Consider the following 21,639-nt stretch of genomic DNA (forward strand, 5'->3'; position numbering starts at 1 on the left):
TCTCTCTCTCTCTCCCCCAGGGCTCTCTCTCTCTCTCCCCCAGGGCTCTCTCTCTCTCCCCCCAGGGCTCTCTCTCTCTCTCCCCCAGGACTCTCTCCCAGGGCTCTCTCTCTCTCCCCCCAGGGCTCTCTCTCTCTCCCCTCAGGGCTCTCTCTCTCTCTCCTCCCAGGGCTCTCTCTCTCCTCCCAGGGCTCTCTCTCTCTCCCCCAGGGCTCTCTCTCTCCCCCCAGGACTCTCTCTCTCTCTCCCCCCAGGGCTCTCTCTCTCTCCCCCCAGGGCTCTCTCTCTCTCTCCCCTCAGGGCTGTCTCTCACCGCAGGTGATTCAGTCCGTTATCAACCTGAAGCCTGGGAGTCATAACAAGCAGAGTAAGGTGTTTTGAAAAAGGTCTCAACCTTGTAAAAGGCATGAACGTGGCCTGTGACACTATTCCCAATAATCACCCATGTCTGGTGCCTCTATCTTAATGACTCTGTTGAAGAAGTGCTTTCTTTGCCATTCATTCCACAAGCACTTTAAGGTCAACCTGTGCAGGCCATAATGCAAACCCGCAGAATATATAACCAACGGTCTCATCGCCCCACATGTCCGCTGCTTCTTACTACTTCATAGTTTGGCTGTTATTGTGGAAATATTACCGGTCCGTTTGGATTGATGTTATCGGTCATCTCACTGGGCCTGTTTCTCTACATTTACAGAATGTCAGTCTGTCTCTCATCCAGAGCCACATACAGTCAGTACATTCATCTTCAGACAGCTAGGTGGGACAACCACATTATCGCAGGCATATTAAGTACTTTTTTCCTCAATAAAGTAATTTATCAGCCAAGTCAGCGCTAGTAAGAAGATACTAGTGCGAGGGTTAGTTCAAGAAAGGCAAGACACACTTCTTCTGTGCCGTCTCTCTGGTTCTCAGTTCATCTTTCCTCGATTCCTCACATCCTCTTTCCTCGTCTCCTTTTCTAAACACATTGGAGAAGAAGGTCCAAGGGCAGAAACCTTGATGGGAAACATCCATCAATTGGTTGAAATGGAGCTGAGGAGATAATATGACAGGAATCACAGAAAGGTGATTGATATGGAGTCCAACACTGCCCTGAGAAGGTCAAGCATCGATCTGATCCCAAGGCGCTGGCCCGTACATTAATAGCCCTTTGACCTTTGTTCGTCTCCCTGTTAAGAAACTCCTATAAACCCACCAATGGAACTGAATGGAGGTTTTGTGAGGTTGTTGTCGGCTTGTTAATGGTGTCAGCATATGTCCAGTATTCTGTGTGTGATGGGGCCAGGGAATTCAGTGTATGCCTGAGGGGTTGTGGTGTGTGTGCGTGCGTGTCTCTTTCCATTCCTTGGTATGCGTGCGAGCAACAATAATTTAAATCACATGAGAGGGGCTCCCGAGTGGCGCAGCGGTCTAAGTTACTGCATCTCAGTTTGAATCCAGGCTATATCACAACCGGCCGCGATCGGGAGTCCCATAAGGCGGCGCACAATTGGCCCAGCGTCGTCTGGGTTTGGCCGGTGTAGTATGTCATTGTAAATAAGAATTTGTTCTTAAGTGACTTGCCTAGTTAAATAAAGGTTAAAAAAAAAAGTCAGGCTGTTGGAACCTCTCTGAGGAAGTGCAGTTATGTCATTGACCAATCAGGGAAAGGGGGTTCAAACCTGGTTGGATCTCCAACACAGCATATTAATTTGTTTAGTAGAAGCTTCTTGGTCATCCTTATACCTGTTGTGTTCTGAGCCAATCTAATAGATCACTGTATCATACCTTCTCTAAAAGCAGATATGATAATACACTCTTCAGGGTTTTTCTGAAATCAAATAGGATCATTTTATTTTATTTCAATAGAGCCTTGTTTTGCCCTAAGGAGGCGAAGTTACATCTCCCACCGTAGCTCTGAGTTCCTCTGTACTTCAGCACTAGTATCATCACTGCATCACCCCTGAACACCTTATGAATGAACTGCATTTCACATTGACTCTATCCAGCAATGTATTTAGAGAGATGGGACATTGGGGCGGCAGGGTAGCCTAGTGGTTAGAGCGTTGGACTAGTAACCGGAAGTTCAAATCCCCGAGCTGACAAGGTACAAATCTGTCGTTCTGCCCCTGAGTTAACCCACTGTTCCTAGGCCATCATTGAAAATAAGAATTTGTTCTTAACTGACTTGCCTAGTAAAATAAAGGTAAAATTAAATTGAGGTTTCTGCATTAGGATGCATTTACATAACATGGCTACCATATAATTTTGTAGTGTTATCTCCCCATTAACATGACATGGGGAATATTTAAACAATGCCATGAAACTGAAGATCCTAAGTCTCCTCATCCGTTAAATAAAGGTTAAATAGACATAATTACAACAGCAAAACTATTTGTTGAATGTGTGCCAATCTGGTCAATGGAGCATCGGACCCCAGACCCCTTTTACTGGGTCTATTAGAACCATATTCAACATTCTAAATGTTGTCCCAACTCTCTAGGTACATGGCTCTGACTCAAACTACAACCCACGTCCACTCTGTCATTGCTCATACACTGCTCAAAAAAATAAAGGGAACACTAAAGTAACACATCCTAGATCTGAATGAATGAAATATTCTTATTAAATACTTTTTTCTTTACGTAGTTGAATGTGCTGACAACAAAATGCCTATAAAAAATGCCTCTAATTTCCACCTGTTTTCTGTTCCATTTGCACAACAGCATGTGAAATTTATTGTCAATCAGTGTTGCTTCCTAAGTGGACAGTTTGATTTCACAGAAGTGTGATTGACTTGGAGTTACATTGTGTTGTTTAAGTGTTCCTTTTATTTTTTTGAGCAGTGTATTTAATATGCCACAAACTATTGTTTTTGTTGTTGTTTTGTTTTGTATTTATATGTATATATTCTTAATCCATTCCTTTAGATTTGTGTGTATTAGGTAGTTGTTGTCGAATTGCATTTCACTACACTCGCAATAACATCTGCTAACCATGTGTATGTGACCAGTAAAATTTGATTTGATGTCCCATATATATGATCTCATGTCTGGATCAATACCTGTTGAGAAACTGATCGCATTAACTCAGTGTCCCTCCATTTAATAATAATGATGATAATATATATATATATTATATTTCTCTTCTGTTCACACTGAACTGTTTTATCTCACCTCTTCTTCTCTTCCTTTCTTCTTCCCTGTCTTTCTGACCCGGGGTGTGTAGAGTAAAGATGCTGGTATCAGGACTTTGGTTATGCTGGATGAGCAGGGAGGTAAGTCCCTATAGAGACACAATATTACACTCTAAAATTCTGTTCACTTTCCCAAATATCCCAGGTTTCCCAGAAATCCTGGTTGGAGGATTACGGAATTCCTGCTTAATATTCTCTCCTTATTCCGGGAATCTTCTAAATCGGGATTTTAGGAAAAACAGTTTGGAAAGTATTCAGAACCCCTTGACTTTATCCACATTTTGTTATGTTACAGCCTTATTCTAAAATGGATTTAAAAAACAACGAATTCTCATCAATCTACACACAATAAACCTTAATGGCAAAGCCAAAACAAGTTTAAAAAAAAACAGATACCTTATTTACATAAGTATTCAGACTCTTTGCTGTGAGACTCGAAATTGCGCTAAGGTGCATCCTGTTTCCATTGATCAACAACTTGTTTGGAATCCACCTGTGATAAATTTAATTGAACTTGATTAAAAAGACACACACCTGTCTATATAAGGTCCCACAGTTGACAGTGCATGTCAGAGCAAAAACCAAGTCATGATGTCAAAGGATTCCGAGACAGGATTTCCCCAAGAACACAGTGGCCTTCATCATTCTTAAATGGAAGATATTTGGAACCAAGACTCTTCTTAGTGCTGGCCGCCCAGTCAAACTGAGCAATCGGGTGAGAAGGGCCTTGGTCAGGGAGGTGACACAAAACCCGATGATTACTCTGACAGAGCTTCAGAGTTCCTCTGTGGAGATGGGAGAACCTTCCAGAAGGACAACCATCTCTGCAGCACTCCACCAATCAGGCCTTTATGATAGTGGCCACTCCACAGGAAAAGGCACGACAGCACGTTTGGAGTTTGCCAAAAGGCCCCTAAAAAGATTCCCTGGTCTGATGAAACCAAGATTGAACTCTTTGCCCTGAATTCCAAGCGTCACGTCTGGAGGAAACCTTGCACCATCCCTATGGTGAAGAATAGTGGTGGCAGCATCATGCTGTGGGGATGTTTTTCAGCTTCAGGGAGCGGGAGACTAGTCAGGATCGAGGGAAAGATGAATGGAGCAAAGTACAGAGAGATCCTTGATGAACACCTGCTCCAGAGTGCCCAGGACCTCAGACTGGGGCGAAAATTCACCGTCCAACAGGACAACGACCCTAAGCACACAACCAAGACAACACAGGAGTGGCTTTGGGACAAGTCTCTGAATGTCCTTGAGTGGCCCTGCCAGAGCCCGGACTTGAATCCGATCAAACATCTCTGGAGAGACCTGAAAATAGCTGTGCAGATGTGCTCCCTATCCAACCTGACAGAGCTTGAGAGGATCTGCAGAGAAGAATGGGAGAAACTCCCCAAATACAGGTGTGCCAAGCCTGTAGCGTCAAACCCAAGAAGACTCAAGGCTGTAATCGCTGCCAAAGGTGCTTCAACAAAGTACTAAATAAAGGGTCTTAATACTAATGTAAATGTGATATTTCAGTTTATTTAATTTGTATAAATTTGCAAAAAAATTCTAAAACCTGTTTTTGCTTTGTCATTATGTTGTATTGTGTGTCGATAGATGTCGGGGGGGGGCGGGGGGGGGGGGGGGGTGGACTATTGAATCGATTGTAGGATAAGGCTGTAGAAAAGGTCAAGGGGTCTGAAAGTTAAAGGCACCATGGTTTTGTAGTTCTGTTATTTCTATAATACTGTATATAGTGTATGAACTGTTTTCTGTCTTGTATCTTTATTAGAGGTATAGTACATTTTCTCACTAAACAGTAGTAATGACCTGTAGTATCGAGGTGAAGAAAGCTGTCGATTGATAACACATCTTCTTTACTGAGAGGACACACTGATCCGTTATACTAGTAGTAGTGACAAAACATCTCAATTGACTTCCACTCAAAGAGGACACATTTGTAGAATCCCTGAGTTTAGGCTTTGGTTAAGGAAATGGATCCTTGTGGAAGCTTGATAGTACTGGTTGGTTAGCCAGGAGAAGCAGCTTGATAGTACTGGTTGGTTAGCCAGGAGAAGCAGCTTGATAGTACTGGTTGGTTAGCCAGGAGAAGCAGCTTGATTGTACTGGTTGGTTAGCCAGGAGTAGCAGCTTGATTTTTACTGGTTGGTTAGCCAGGAGAAGCAACTTGATAGTACTGGTTGGTTATCCAGAAGAAGCAGCTTGATAGTACTGGTTGGTTAGCCAGAAGAAGCAGCCTAACCAGAAACAGACCTCAGTAGCTGCCATTCAGAATATGCAGCAGACTGAGAAGTTCAACTAAATAGACTTTCTCAGTTGAATGGACAACATCTCTTCAAGTCTACTCTTGATCCAAACTGCTACAGATCTATATCTATCCTACCCTGCCTTTCTAAGGTCTTCGAAAGCCAAGTCAACAAACAGATTACCGACCATTTCGAATCTCACCATACCTTCTCTGCTGTGCAATCTGGTTTCAGAGCTGGTCATGGGTGCACCTCAGCCACGCTCAAGGTCCTAAATGATATCTTAACCGCCATCGATAAGAAACATTACTGTGCAGCCATATTCATTGATCTGGCCAAGGCTTTCGACTCTGTCAATCACCACATCCTCATCGGCAGACTCGACAGCCTTGATTTCTCAAATGATTGCTTCGCCTGGTTCACCAACTACTTCTCTGATAGAGTTCAGTGTGTCAAATCGGAGGGTCTGCTGTCTGGACCTCTGGCAGTCTCTATGGGGGTGCCACAGGCTTCAATTCTTGGACCGACTCTCTTCTCTGTATACATCAATAATGTCGCTCTTGCGGCTGGTGAGTCTCTGATCCACCTCTACGCAGACGACACCATTCTGTATACTTCTGGCCCTTCTTTGGACACTGTGTTAACAACCCTCCAGTCAAGCCTCAATGACATACAACTCTCCTTCCGTGGCCTCCAATTTCTCTTAAATACAAGTAAAACTAAAAGCATGCTCTTCAACCGATCGCTGCCTGCACCTGCCCGCCTGTCCAACATCACTACTCTGAATGGCTCTGACTTAGAATACGTGGACAACTACAAATACCTAGGTGTCTGGTTAGACTGTAAACTCTCCTTCCAGACCCACATCAAACATCTCCAATCCAAAGTTAAATCTAGAATTGGCTTCCAATTTCGCAACAAAGCATCCTTCACTCATGCTGCCAAACATACCCATGTAAAACTGACCATCCTTCCAATCCTCGACTTTGGCGATGTCATTTACAATATAGCCTCCAATACCCTACTCAACAAATTGGATGCAGTCTATCACAGTGCAATCCGTTTTGTCACCAAAGCCCCATATACTACCCACCATTGCGACCTGTACACTCTCGTTGGCTGGCCCTCGCTTCATACTCGTCGCCAAACCCACTGGCTCCATGTCATCTACAAGAACCTGCTAGGTAACGTCCCCCCTTATCTCAGCTCGCTGGTCACCATAGCATCACCCACCTGTAGCACACGCTCCAGCAGATGTATCTCTCTTGTCACCCCCAGAACCAATTCTTTCTTTGGCCGCCTCTCCTTCCAGTTCTCTGCTGCCAATGACTGGAACGAACTACAAAAATCTCTGAAGCTGGAATCACTTATCTCCCTCACTAGCTTTAAGCACCAACTGTCAGAGCAGCTCACAGATTACTGCATCTGTACATAGCCCACCTATAATTTAGCCCAAACAACTACCTCTTTCCCTACTGTATTTATTTAATTTATTTATTTATTTTGCTCCTTCGCACCCCATAATTTTTTATTTCTACTTTGCACATTCTTCCATTGCAAATCTACCATTCCAGTGTTTTACTTGCTATATTGTATTTACTTTGCCACCATGGCCTTTTTTTGCCTTTACGTCCCTTATCTCACCTCATTTGCTCACATCGTATATAGACTTGTTTATACTGTATTATTGACTGTATGTTTGTTTTACTCCATGTGTAACTCTGTGTCGTTGTACGTCGAACTGCTTTGCTTTATCTTGGCCAGGTCGCAATTGTAAATGAGAACTTGTTCTCAACTTGCCTACCTGGTTAAATAAAGGTGAAATAAAATAAAAATAAATGAAAATTAGACCTCCTCAGTTGAATGGACATAACATGGTTTCCTGGCATTGAGAAAGACAGTCCCTGAGAAGCATCAGCCCACTGAATGTCAGTGATGTATAGAATAATGTCAGTGAGCTATAGAATAATCTCAGTGAGGTATAGAATAATGTCAGTGATGTATAGAATAATGTCAGTGAGCTATAGAATAATGTCAGTGAGCTATAGAATAATGTCAATGAGGTGTAGAATAATGTCAGTGAGGTATAGATTAATGTCAGTGAGGTATAAAATAATGTCAGTGAGGTATAGAATAATGTTAGTGAGGTATAGAATGATGTTAGTGAGGTGTAGAATAATGTTAGTGAGGTGTAGAATAATGTCAGTGAGGTATAGAATGATGTCACTGAGGTATAGAATACTGTTAGTGAGGTGTAGAATAATGTCAGTGAGGTATAGAATGATGTCAGTGAGCTGTAGAATAATGTCAATGAGGTGTAGAATAATGTCAGTGAGGTATAGATTAATGTCAGTGAGGTATAAAATAATGTCAGTGAGGTATAGAATAATGTCAGTGAGGTATAGAATAATGTCAGTGAGCTATAGAATAATGTCAATGAGGTGTAGAATAATGTCAGTCAGTAAGGTATAGATTAATGTCAGTGAGGTATAAAATAATGTCAGTGAGGTATAGAATAATGTTAGTGAGGTATAGAATGATGTTAGTGAGGTGTAGAATAATGTCAGTGAGGTGTAGAATAATGTCAGTGAGGTATAGAATGATGTCACTGAGGTATAGAATACTGTTAGTGAGGTGTAGAATAATGTCAGTGAGGTATAGAATGATGTCAGTGAGCTGTAGAATAATGTCAATGAGGTGTAGAATAATGTCAGTGAGGTATAGAATAATGTCAGTGAGGTATAAAATAATGTCAGTGAGGTGTAGAATAATGTTAGTGAGGTGTAGTATGATGTCAGTGAGGTGTAGAATAATGTCAGTGAGGTATAGAATAATGTCAGTGAGGTATAGAATAATGTCAGTGAGGTATAGAATAATGTCAATGAGGTATAGAATAATGTCAGTGAGGTGTAGAATAATGTCAGTGAGGTATAAAATAATGTCAATGAGGTGTATAATAATGTCAGTGAGGTGTAGAATAATGTCAGTGAGGTATAGAATAATGTCAGTGAGGTATAGAATAATGTCAGTGAGGTATAGAATAATGTCAGTGAGAATGATGTTAGTGAGGTATAGAATAATGTCAGTGAGGTATAGAATAATGTCAGTGAGGTATAGAATGATGTCAGTGAGCTATAGAATAATGTCAATGAGGTATAGAATAATGTCAAAGAGGTATAGAATAATGTCAGTGAGGTATAGAATAATGTCAGTGAGGTGTAGAATAATGTCAGTGAGGTATAGAATAATGTCAGTGAGCTATAGAATAATGTCAGTGAGCTATAGAATAATGTCAGTGAGGTGTAGAATAATGTCAGTGAGGTATAGAATAATGTCAGTGAGGTATAAAATAATGTCAGTGAGGTGTAGAATAATGTTAGTGAGGTGTAGTATGATGTTAGTGAGGTGTAGAATAATGTCAGTGAGGTATAGAATAATGTCAGTGAGGTGTAGAATAATGTCAGCGAGGTATAGAATAATGTTAGTGAGGTGTAGAATAATGTCAGTGAGGTATAGAATAATGTTAGTGAGGTATAGAATGATGTTAGTGAGGTGTAGAATAATGTTAGTGAGGTGTAGAATAATGTCAGTGAGGTATAGAAAGATGTCAGTGAGGTATAGAATACTGTTAGTGAGGTGTAGAATAATGTCAGTGAGGTATAGAATGATGTCAGTGAGGTATAGAATAATGTCAGTGAGGTGTAGAATAATGTCAGTGAGGTGTAGAATAATGTCAGTGAGGTACAGAATGATGTCAGTGAGGTATAGAATAATGTCAGTGAGGTATAGAATAATGTCAGTGAGGTACAGAATAATGTCAGTGAGGTGTAGAATAATGTCAGCGAGGTATAGAATAATGTCAGTGAGGTGTAGAATGATGTCAGTGAGGTATAGAATGATGTTAGTGAGGTATAGAATGATGTTAGTGAGGTATAGAATGATGTTAGTGAGGTGTAGAATAATGTCAGTGAGATATAGAATGATGTTAGTGAGGTGTAGCAATAGGCAAATATAAAGCATTCACATCCACTCCTGTGTTCAATTTAATTTACTGGATTGTTTCAACAGAAATATATAAATAGATCAAACGATCATATCCAATCTATCAGTGGTATTTCTATCTGCAACATTCAGTGCTATGCTTCCTGAGTAATGGTGCTGACTTCCTGCTCGCTGCAACCGCCACCACCGCCACAGAGCAATCAATTCCCAGATTCAAATGGCCCCTGCCCCTCCCTCCACCACAGTGCAGCCCCATCCACCAGGCCCTGGAAGGAAGGACCAGAGCAACCCCCATTTGCATGGACCGGCTGAGATTACAGGGAATGTGGCTAACACCATGGTGTGGTCACGGGTTGGCTGAGATTACAGGGAATGTGGCTAACACCATGGTGTGGTCACGGGTTGGCTGAGATTACAGTGAATGTGGCTAACACCATGGTGTGGTCACGGGTTGGCTGAGATTACAGGGAATGTGGCTAACACCATGGTGTGGTCACGGGTTGGCTGAGATTACAGGGAATGTGGCTAACACCATGGTGTGGTCACGGGTTGGCTGAGATTACAGGGAATGTGGCTAACACCATGGTGTGGTCACGGGTTGGCTGAGATTACAGGGAATGTGGCTAACACCATGGTGTGGTCACGGGTTGGCTAAGATTACAGTGAATGTGGCTAACACCATGGTGTGGTCACGGGTTGGCTGAGATTACAGGGAATGTGGCTAACACCATGGTGTGGTCACGGGTTGGCTGAGATTACAGGGAATGTGGCTAACACCATGGTGTGGTCACGGGTTGGCTAAGATTACAGGGAATGTGGCTAACACCATGGTGTGGTCAAGGGTTGGCTGAGATTACAGTGAATGTGGCTAACACCATGGTGTGGTCACGGGTTGGCTGAGATTACAGGAATGTGGCTAACACCATGGTGTGGTCACGGGTTGGCTGAGATTACAGGGAATGTGGCTAACACCATGGTGTGGTCACGGGTTGGCTGAGATTACAGTGAATGTGGCTAACACCATGGTGTGGTCACGGGTTGGCTGAGATTACAGGGAATGTGGCTAACACCATGGTGTGGTCACGGGTTGGCTGAGATTACAGTGAATGTGGCTAACACCATGGTGTGGTCACGGGTTGGCTGAGATTACAGGGAATGTGGCTAACACCATGGTGTGGTCACGGGTTGGCTGAGATTACAGTGAATGTGGCTAACACCATGGTGTGGTCACGGGTTGGCTGAGATTACAGGGAATGTGGCTAACACCATGGTGTGGTCACGGGTTGGCTGAGATTACAGTGAATGTGGCTAACACCATGGTGTGGTCACGGGTTGGCTGAGATTACAGGGAATGTGGCTAACACCATGGTGTGGTCTCCAATCTCACCAACATGACAAGGAGCTTCGCTGTGGTCAGAACGCTGGAGAGACATGGGGATGTTGTCTTTCTCGGCTTCTAGGTTCAGCCAATCAAATAATACTGAGATTATTGACCATCTAAAAAATGCTCTACAAATTCTGTCTATTTGAACATCAGGCCACCAAAACCCTCCCCCACCACAACAGGCACATACTCACTAACACACACACACACACATCTACACTCACACACCGCAACACACACACACACACACACACACACACACACACACACACACACACACACACACACACACACACACACACACACACACACACACACACACACACACACACACACACACACACACACACACACACACACACACACACACAGGGGGGTGATCAGTCATGTATGTGTCTTGTGGTAATGCATGAGAGCTCCTTGGAAACAGCAGTCGTGGAGTGACTTCAGGAGTAATCTGATTGGCTACACTACTGTTAACCCAAGTGTTCCCATTGGTCAGTCAAGGGCAGTCTTTCACGCTCTGATTGTGTAGAGAAGTGTGTAATTGCAGACCGCAATTAGAGGTGCTTTCTGATATCATGTTACACCCATTGGTACTCTCCATTGGTCCATGGCAGTTTCTTTCATTGTAGCTGAGCCTAACCCTTTTCCTAATCTTAACCTCAGTCTCCTAACCTACCACGTTCATTATCCTAACCTGACACGTTAGTTACCCTAACCTGCTATGTGAACAAATCCTCTGTGTCGAGCAACCCTCAGGCTTATAACACTGGAACTGACCAATGGCATGTATCAATGGGTGTTTCCCGATATCAGTGAACACCCACATAAAGAAACACCCTGAATTGTGGTCTGCAATCACACCATATTCGGTGTGTAAAAGGCATGTTGTAAGCAGAGAGAGTCACCCAACTGAGCTATGATGATAAGATTTCTCTCATGCTCTCTCTCTCTGTCACATTCCACCTCTTATCCAATCCCTCGTGATCCCTGGGATTACCTGGGGAGGCTAATTATCTGTGGGGGTAGTGTTGTCAGGGGCAACAGAGAGGTCAGTGAGGATAACAACACTGTACAGTGGCTAGCCGTGACCAGAGACGAGTGTATCTGTCTACAAACATTGTGAATTGTTTTCGCCACAAACCAGGGATTTTACAAATGTGAACAAGCAAGCCACCACGGCCATGAAATCCCTTACCCTTACCTATACTCCAGACCACTCCCTTCTCCCTGGACCAACTCCAGGTAGATAATGACCGTAACTACAGGTCTAGGATCAGAGTGTTCGCAATACTAACCCAACTCACCATTTAGGGAATGAACCAATATCTGACCCTGTTTCAGTGGTTTAGGGTATTAACCAATATCTGACCCTGTTTCAGTGGTCGAGGGAATGAACCAATATCTGACCCTGTTTCAGTGGTTTAGGGAATGAACCAATATCTGACCCTGTTTCAGTGGTCGAGGGAATGAACCAATATCTGACCCTGTTTCAGTGGTTTAGGGAATGAACCAATATCTGACCCTGTTTCAGTGGTCGTGGGAATGAACCAATATCTGACCCTGTTTCAGTGGTTTAGGTAATGAACCAATATCTGACCCTGTTTCAGTGGTTTAGGGCAACCTCTTGGGATGAATGGACTGTCATCACTGTTTGTACCCAACTTACATTCAAACATTCTGCTTGCATGTTACTACATGTCCCATAATGCTTTTCACCTTATCCACTGCTTCACAACACTTGTTTACTTCATCTACAGTCCTCCTTCAATCTCATCCTGTTTCTCTCTGTCTATCACCTCTCTCTCTCTCTCTCTGTCTATCACCACTCTCTCTCTCTGTCCATCACCTCTCTCTCTCACTCTCTCTCTATCTCTATCACTCTCTCTCTCTCTCTGTCTATCACCTCTCTCTCTCGCTCTCTCTCTCTCTCTCTCTCTCTCTCTCACTCTCTCTCTATCTCTATCACCTCTCTCTCTCTATCTCTATCACCTCTCTCTCTCTATCTCTATCACCTCTCTCTCTCTATCTCTATCACCTCTCTCTCTCTATCTCTATCACCTCTCTCTCTCTATCTCTATCACCTCTATCTCTCTATCTCTATCACCTCTCTCTCTCTCTGTCTATCACCTCTATCTCTCTCTGTCTATCACCTCTCTCTCTCGCTCTCTCTATCTCTATCACCTCTCTCTCTCTCTGTCTATCACCTCTCTCTCTCTCTCTCTCTATCACCACTGGCTGGTTTCCAATAAAAAAGGTGGGTTAAAATAACAACAGGTATTTTCAACATCGTGTGATCATAGGTGTGCTCCCTTCCCTAGGCCCTAGCAGAAGAGGTGCCCAATGAGGGAGGTTGTTTTGTATTGTAATCCAGCCTTTATGTGTTCTTCATTGTATATCTGTGACAATCTTTCTCTCTCACTGCACTGGCTGTGAGTGTGTCAGTGTGGCTCCATAAGGCATTGCATTATGGTTGTGTTTGATAGGCTGTAACTTAGACCTCAATCATCACAAGAGCCAATCCGATTCATTTCACTGCTCTCATTTCCTTTGTTGTTACCAGAACAACTGGATTGGTTTGAAGATGGCATGAACAAGGTTCATCAAGACTTGAAGGAGGCCGAGAAATATATGTATATATTTTTTAATTGAACCTTTATTTAACTAGGCAAGTCAGTTGAGAACAAATTCTTATTTACAATGACAGCCTACCGGGGAACAGTGAGTTAACTGCCTTGTTCAGTGGCAGAAAGACAGATACTTACCTTGTCAACTCAGGGATTCGATCCAGCAACCCTTCGGTTACTGACCCAACGCTCTAACCACTAGGCTACCTGACTAGGCAAAGCTTTGGCCAATTATGTCCATGTGTTGCCAAGTAGGTACCGGTGGCGACAGGCCCTAGAATCTAGCCTATGTTGGGTTGGTAGTGCTGTCCAATGTCTCTGTCTCTTTAGTCACAGTCTCTTTTTGTCTCCTTTCCTTTGTTCTCCCTCTCTCTCCTTCTCCCCCGTTCTCTGTCACGTGCCCTCGTTCTCTGTGGGGATAAATGACTTGTGTTGACAATCAGAGCAACTGGAGCGGATCGAGGAGGGGATGGACCAGATCAATAAGGACATGAAGGATGCAGAAAAGAATTTGAACAATCTAGGGTCTCTCTGTGGTCTTTGTTCGTGTCCCTGTAACAAGTAGGTGCAGCCTGCCTACCTTACTGCCTGCCTGCCTGCCGCCTGTCTACCTGTCTGTTTGTCTGCCTGCCTGTCAACTTGCCTGCTTTAATGCCTAAAGTAGAGTGCATGATGACCAGTACAACACTATGGCATGTCAACTTCAGACCTTACCCAAGGCCTTCAATGCTGCTTCCTTCTGCACTTAGAGAGAGAGATGCATGTTGGGATAATCCACTGTACTTACTCCTTCAAATGATCACAGTCATACATGGCATACTTGTATCAGCATGTTACATAATGCTACAACATGAGGCAGTAGGCCTACAGTACGATTTAATGTGACCTGATTACTGCTGTTGTTTGTAGATATGCACAAACATACTGCCTATGCATGGCAGACACACACACACACGCACGCACACACGCACACACGCACACACACACACACACACGCACGCACGCACGCACGCACGCACGCACGCACGCACGCACACACACACACACACACACACACACACACACACACACACACACACACACACACACACACCTGAGTTTTTCTTTCAGCAGGTATCCAGGTCACAGTGTCATAGTTTACTGATTACAGGAAAAAGTTAACACAATTGCACACAGTTCTCTTTTGATGAAAACAAATGTGTTAATATTCGGTGAACAAAACACTCAAGTTACATTTGTTTTAACTGATTACATTTTTTATTTAAAGTTTCGCAAAAAGGTGGTCTAAGTTAAGCAAGTCAGGTACAAAGGCAAGAAAATGATCAGAAGTTGTGTAGATGTATCTGAGAATTTTATCATTGCTGTTCTGCTGTAGATACAGTAAAAACAGGATTTAAATAGGGTTCTATATAGGGTTTATATAGGGTATTATATAGGTTATATATAGGGTTTATATAGGATTTTATATAGGGTTTTATATAGGTTATATATAGGGGTTTATATAGGGTTTATATAGGTTATATATAGGGTTTTATATAGGTTTTATACAAGGTTTTATATAGGGTTTATATAGGGTTTTATATAGGGTATTATATAGGGTTTTATATCTGTTTTATATAGGGGTTTATATAGGGTTTTATATAGGGTTTTATATAGGGTTTATATAGGGTTTTATATAGGGTTTATATAGGGTTTTATATAGGTTTTATTTAGGGTTTATATAGGGTTTTATATAGGTTATATATAGGGTTTATATAGGGTTTTATATAGGTTATATATAGGGTTTATATAGGGTTTATGTAGGTTTTATAGAGGTTTTATATAGGGTTTATATAGGGTTTATGTAGGGTTTTATATAGGTTAAATATAGGGTTTATATAGAGTTTTATATAGGGTTTTATATAGGTTTTTATATCGGGTTTTATATAGGGTTTATATAGGGTATATATAGGGTTTTATATAGGACTTCTTAAAGAAAAACTATCAGGTCTGTGAGAGACCAAATTCTTACTAGTTGGTAGGTGATCAAATACTTATGTCATGCAATAAAATGCAAATTAATTACTTAAAAATCATACAATGTGATTTTCTGGATTTTTGTTTTAGATTCCGTCTCTCACTGTTGAAGTGTACCTATGATAAAAAATTACAGACCTCTACATGCTTTGTAAGTAGGAAAACCTGCAAAATCGGCAGTGTATCAAATACTTGTTCTCCCAACTATAGGTTTTATATAGATTATATATAGATTTTATATAGGGTTTATATAGGGTTTATGTAGGTTTTATATAGGTTTTATATAGGGTTTATATAGGGTTTATGTAGGTTTTATATCGGGTTTATATAGGGTTTATGTAGGTTTTATATAGTGTTTGTATAGGTTTTTTATAAGGTTTATATAGGTTTTATATAGATTATATATAGGGTTTATATAGGTTATATAGGGTTTATATAGGTTTTATATAGGGTTTATATAGGTTTTATACAGGGTTTATATAGGGTTTATGTAGGTTTTATATAGACTATATATTGGGTTTATATAGGGTTTATATAGGTTTTATATAGTGTTTATATAGGGTTTATATATGGTTTATGTAGATTTTATATAGGGTTTATATAGGTTTATATAGGTTTTATATAGATTATATATAGGTTTTATATAGGGTTTATATAGGTTTTATATAGGGTTTATATAGGTTTTATATAGGGTTTATATAGGGCTTTTGTATAGGTATTATATAGGTTTTATATAGGGTTTATGTATGTTTTATATAGGTTTTATATAGGGTTTATATAGGTTTTATATAGGGTTTATAAAGGGTTTAAATAGGGTTTATGTAGGTTTTATATAGGGTTTGTATAGGTTTTTTTATAAGGTTTATATAGGTTTTATATAGATTATATATAGGGTTTATATATGTTTTATATAGGGTTTATATAGGTTTTATACAGGGTTTATATAGGGTTTATGTAGGTTTTATATAGATTATATATAGGGTTTACATAGGGTTTATATAGGTTTTATATAGTGTTTATATGGGGTTTATATATGGTTTATGTAGGTTTTATATAGGGTTTATATAGGTTTATATAGGTTTTATATAGATTATATATAGGTTTTATATAGGGTTTATATAGGTCTTATATAGGGTTTATATAGGGTTTATATAGGTTTATATAGGTTTTATATAGGGCTTTTGTATAGGTTTTATATAGGTTTTATATATGGTATATATAGGTTTTATATAGGGTTTATAAAGGGTTTATGTAGGTTTTATATAGGGTTTATATAGGTTTTATATAGTGTTTATATAGGGTTTATGTAGGTTTTATTTAGGGTTTGTATAGGTTTTTTATACAGGGTTATATAGGGTTTATGTAGGTTTTATATAGATTATATATAGGGTTTATATAGGTTTTATATAGGGTTCATATAGGTTTGAAATAGGTTTATATAGGTTTTATACAGGTTTTATACAGGGTTAATATAGGGTTTATGTAGGTTTTATATAGATTATATATAGGATTTATATAGGTTTTATATAGATTATATATAGGGTTTATATAGGGTTTATTTAGGTTTTATATAGGGTTTATATAGGTTTTATACAGGGTTTATATAGTGTTTATTTAGGTTTTATATAGATTATATATAGGTTTTATATAGGTTTTATATAGGGTTTATATAGGGTTTATATAGGTTTTATATAGGGTTCATATAGGGTTTATATAGGGTTTATGTAGGTTTTATATAGGGTTTATATAGGTTTATATAGGTTTTATATAGATTATATATAGGTTTTATATAGGGTTTATGTAGGTTTTATATAGGGTTTATATGGGGTTTATGTAGGTTTTATATAGGGTTTGTATAGGTTTTTTTATAAGGTTTATATAGGTTTTATATAGATTATATATAGGGTTTATATAGGGTTTATTTAGGTTTTATATAGGGTTTATATAGGTTTTATACAGGGTTTATATAGTGTTTATTTAGGTTTTATATAGATTATATATAGGTTTTATATAGGTTTTATATAGGGTTTATATAGGGTTTATATAGGTTTTATATAGGGTTCATATAGGGTTTATATAGGGTTTATGTAGGTTTTATATAGGGTTTATATAGGTTTATATAGGTTTTATATAGATTATATATAGGTTTTATATAGGGTTTATATAGGGTTTATATAGGGTTTATATAGGTTTATATAGGTTTATATAGGTTTTATATAGGGCTTTTGTATAGGTTTTATATAGGTTTTATATAGGGTTTATATAGGGTTTATGTAGGTTTTATATAGATTATATATAGGTTTTATATAGGGTTTATATGGGGTTTATATAGGTTTTATTTAAGGCTTTTGTATAGGTTTTATATAGGTTTTATATAGGGTTTATATAGGGTTTATGTAGGTTTTATATAGTTTTTATATAGGGTTTATATAGGTTTTATATAGGTTTTATATAGGGTTTATAAAGGGTTTATGTAGGTTTTATATAGGGTTTATATAAGTTTTATATAAGGTTTATATAGGTTTATATAGGTTTTATATTGGTTTTATAGACGTTTTATATAGGTTTTATATAGATTAAATATGGATTTTATAAAGGGTTTATATAGGTTTTATATAGGTTTTATATAGGTTTATATAGGTTTTATATAGGGCTTTTATATAGGTTTTATATAGGGTTTATATATGGTTTATATAGACTAAATATACATTTTATATAGGGTTTATATAGGTTTTATGTAGGTTTTATATAGGGTTTATATAGGTTTTATATAGGTTTTATGTAGGTTTTACATTGGGTTTATATAGGTTTTATATATGGTTTTATATATGTTTTATATAGGGTTTTATATAGGGTTTATATGGGTTCTATATAGATTTTATATAGGGGTTTATATAGGGTTTATATAGGGTTTATATAAGTTTTTTATAGGGTTTATATAGGTTTTATTTAAGGTTTTATATAGATTTTCTATAAATTATATAGGGTTTTCTATAGATTTTATATAGGTTTTATATAGATTATATAGGGTTTTATATAGATTTTATATAGGTTTTATATCGGGTTTATTTAGGTTTATATAGGTTTTATATAGGGTTTATATAGGTTTTAAATAGGGTTTCGAAGGACACAGGTGTTTGTAATCTTGGCTGACTGTTTCTTGATTTTGTTAGTCGGTTTACAAACATCAATATTACATATTAAAAAAGCATGAATGGATAACATACGGTTATAGATTCAATTAGGATACAACATATAGGCCTACAAACACAATATTAGTTACAATGGATAGCGAAAACAAAATCATCACAGGAAATGGCTACATATCAAACTCCACAACGAGTCCGAAGGGAACGAGGGTCGTTAAACTAGATATGTTTCAACACAGATCCCAAAATTACTTGTACGTGATTTGAGGAAAAACTGTAATCAAACTAACAGTCAAAATGTCTGTTTTGAGATTTGTGCACCTAACTTGAACTTTAAAGATTTCCTCTCCAGCAAAGTGTTCAAATAATTAATCCAGAATTTGTCCCTGACATGCTGTCATGACACATTACTTGTGTCATATAATGGATCTATTACATCAAATGAAAGTCCACCCCCCCCCCACCCACCCCACCCCCCCTCCTGACTGGTATGTGTCCCTGCAGGATAAAGGGGGGAGGGCAAGCGTGGGGTACCAACCAGGATGGAGTGGTTAACAGTCAGCCAGGGGCCCGTGTGGTGGACGAACGTGAACAGATGGCCATCAGTGGAGGGTTCATCCGCAGGTGAGGAGTTGGTGTAGACGTGTGTGCACGTGTGCATATGGACTCCCTCTGCCACGCCGAAATCTACCGACAGTTTTATGGACTATCCAATGTGCGTTTCCAGGGTAACTGAAGACGCCCGGGAGAATGAGATGGATGAAAACCTGGAGCAGGTGGGCGGGATCATCGGTAACCTGCGTCACATGGCCCTGGACATGGGCAACGAGATAGACACCCAGAACCGGCAGATCGACAGGATCATGGACAAGGTGCTGTCCCCGATCATAACGATTACAATCAATCACAATCAATACATTTTCAGTGTCAGAGATGGTCAGCCATGCGCTGAGTTGACAGTCTACAATTAAAGTCTTGATCTTGATTGTATAATTTCACATCATCCCAAACCTCTCCCTCTCTCCTCAGGCTGATTCCAACAAGACCAGGATTGACGAGGCCAACCAGCGTGCCACAAAGATGTTGGGCTAAGCTGTAGCGACAACATGCTTTCAACCCCCCCCCCCCCGAAACATGCTTTTATCATGGCACTTTCTCAGACCCGCCCCCCTCCTCCTTCTCTTCTTCCTGTTGTAAAATGTTGTTCTGTTGTCTTCTATCTTTGGCTTTTATTAAAATGATAGTCCTGGTTAGTCATCTCGTCCTCTCTCTCATCTCTGTCTCTCTTCCTAGTTGTTCCTCTACCCTCCATTCTGTCTCTCCTAGTTGTTCCTCTACCCTCCATTCTGTCTCTCTTCCTAGTTGTTCGTCTACTTCCCATTCTGTCTCTCTTCCTAGTTGTTCGTCTACTTCCCATTCTGTCTCTCTTCCTAGTTGTTCCTCTACCCTCCATTCTGTCTCTCTTCCTAGTTGTTCGTCTACCTCCCATTCTGTCTCTCTTCCTAGTTGTTCGTTTACTTCCCATTCTGTCTCTCTTCCTAGTTGTTCCTCTACCCTCCATTCTGTCTCTCCTCCTAAAGTATACAGTGCTTCTTTGATGGCTTTAGCTCACCTGTGCAGTTCTCTGTTTCCGTCTTGCTCATCTTCTTTTATATAAACTGTATTTACATCATTACTCAGATACCACGACTACTATGGCTTTACATGAGCAGGACAAATGCTCCACTACATGCTGTTTCTTCCATGTGTTAGTGGTGTGACAGTGTTGTCCACGTGAGACACTCTGTAGTTAATGTTGTTGTTGTTTTTGATGCTACACAAAAGTCAGAATATCGAAAAACACTGTCATCTTCCTCCCAGACACTCCCATAAGGTACAATGTGCAACTGTTTTATTTTATCTTTATTTAACCAGGCAAGTCAGTTAAGAACAAATTCTTATTTTCAATGACGTCCTGGGAACAGTGGGTTAACTGCCTGTTCAGGGGCAGAACGACAGATTTGTCAGCTCGGGGGTTTGAACTTGCAACCTTCCGGTTACTAGTCCAATGCTCTAACCACTAGGCTACACTGCCGCTGGGAAGATAACCAGCGATGAACCTCGTTTTTCAGTCAGGCTCACGCCTTCAATGCAACGTTACTTTACATTATCATTGACCGGTGATTAGCAGTAATGGTCATTTCTAAACTCACGTGAGCCCACATGTCCCATGTGGGGAATTGAACCCTCAACCTTAGGGTTTTGCAGCCCCAAGCTCAAACCAACTCACATCAAGTCATTGTCAGGGGCAGAGTATCTAAACCCCTCCTCTCAGACAGACCTGGAGACGGGCGGAGGTAGGAGAACAACAACGAGCAGAATGCTTTGATTACGTAACCCAGGTGGTCTCCAATACAGTAGCAGTCATTCATGGTTGGCTCATCAACCTCTGGTTATGTCCGGCTCAACCGCTCAGCGGTCTTACTCCCTTTGATGTACTGTAAGCCCTGTGTGTGTCCCGCAGCAGATAGAACAACATCATCATCATCTAGAACAAGTAACATGGCCACCACAGCATACCCAGCAGTGTGTAGGACACTCCCAGCTGAGAGGAAACCCTGCTTCCTGCCACTCTGCAATAGTGCCACTCTTTTGTTCACACATTTCCAGACTGTGATCATTGTAAAATAATGTGGGAAAAAAATGCCAATAAAAAAACATGACTGTAGAACAACAAAAAAACACGTTATTTATTGAAAATGTAGATGGACTGTGTAGCACAACTAGACTGGAGAAACTAAAAGGACTGACATTACACACTCAGGCTATACTACACAGGAAGGAAGGAGAGGACTGACATTACACACAGGCTACACTCCACTGAAAGGAAGGAGAGGACTGACATTACACACTCAGGCTACACTCCACTGAAAGGAAGGAGAGGACTGACATTACACACAGGCTACACTCCACTGAAAGGAAGGAGAGGACTGACATTACACACTCAGGCTACACTCCACTGAAAGGAAGGAGAGGACTGACATTACACACT

The 21,639-nt window shown here is 40.1% G+C and overlaps 1 protein-coding gene across 2 annotated transcripts in view; it reads left to right on the forward strand.

Annotated features, from left to right (window-relative positions):
- Positions 1 to 20,433, forward strand: part of LOC135508496 (synaptosomal-associated protein 25-B-like) — an 82,687-nt gene extending 62,254 nt beyond the window's left edge. For both annotated transcript variants that reach the window (XM_064928744.1, XM_064928745.1), the window contains 5 exons: positions 3,211 to 3,259; positions 13,887 to 14,004; positions 19,113 to 19,232; positions 19,336 to 19,480; positions 19,638 to 20,433. In XM_064928744.1, coding sequence (XP_064784816.1) covers positions 3,211 to 3,259; positions 13,887 to 14,004; positions 19,113 to 19,232; positions 19,336 to 19,480; positions 19,638 to 19,700 — 495 coding nt within the window. In that variant the 3' untranslated portion in view covers positions 19,701 to 20,433. The remainder of the gene's footprint in view (positions 1 to 3,210; positions 3,260 to 13,886; positions 14,005 to 19,112; positions 19,233 to 19,335; positions 19,481 to 19,637) is intronic.
- Positions 20,434 to 21,639: the final 1,206 nt, after the last annotated feature.

This window comes from Oncorhynchus masou, chromosome 21 (genome assembly GCF_036934945.1).
Source record: "Oncorhynchus masou masou isolate Uvic2021 chromosome 21, UVic_Omas_1.1, whole genome shotgun sequence".
In the NCBI taxonomy this organism is placed as follows: Eukaryota; Metazoa; Chordata; class Actinopteri; order Salmoniformes; family Salmonidae; genus Oncorhynchus; species Oncorhynchus masou.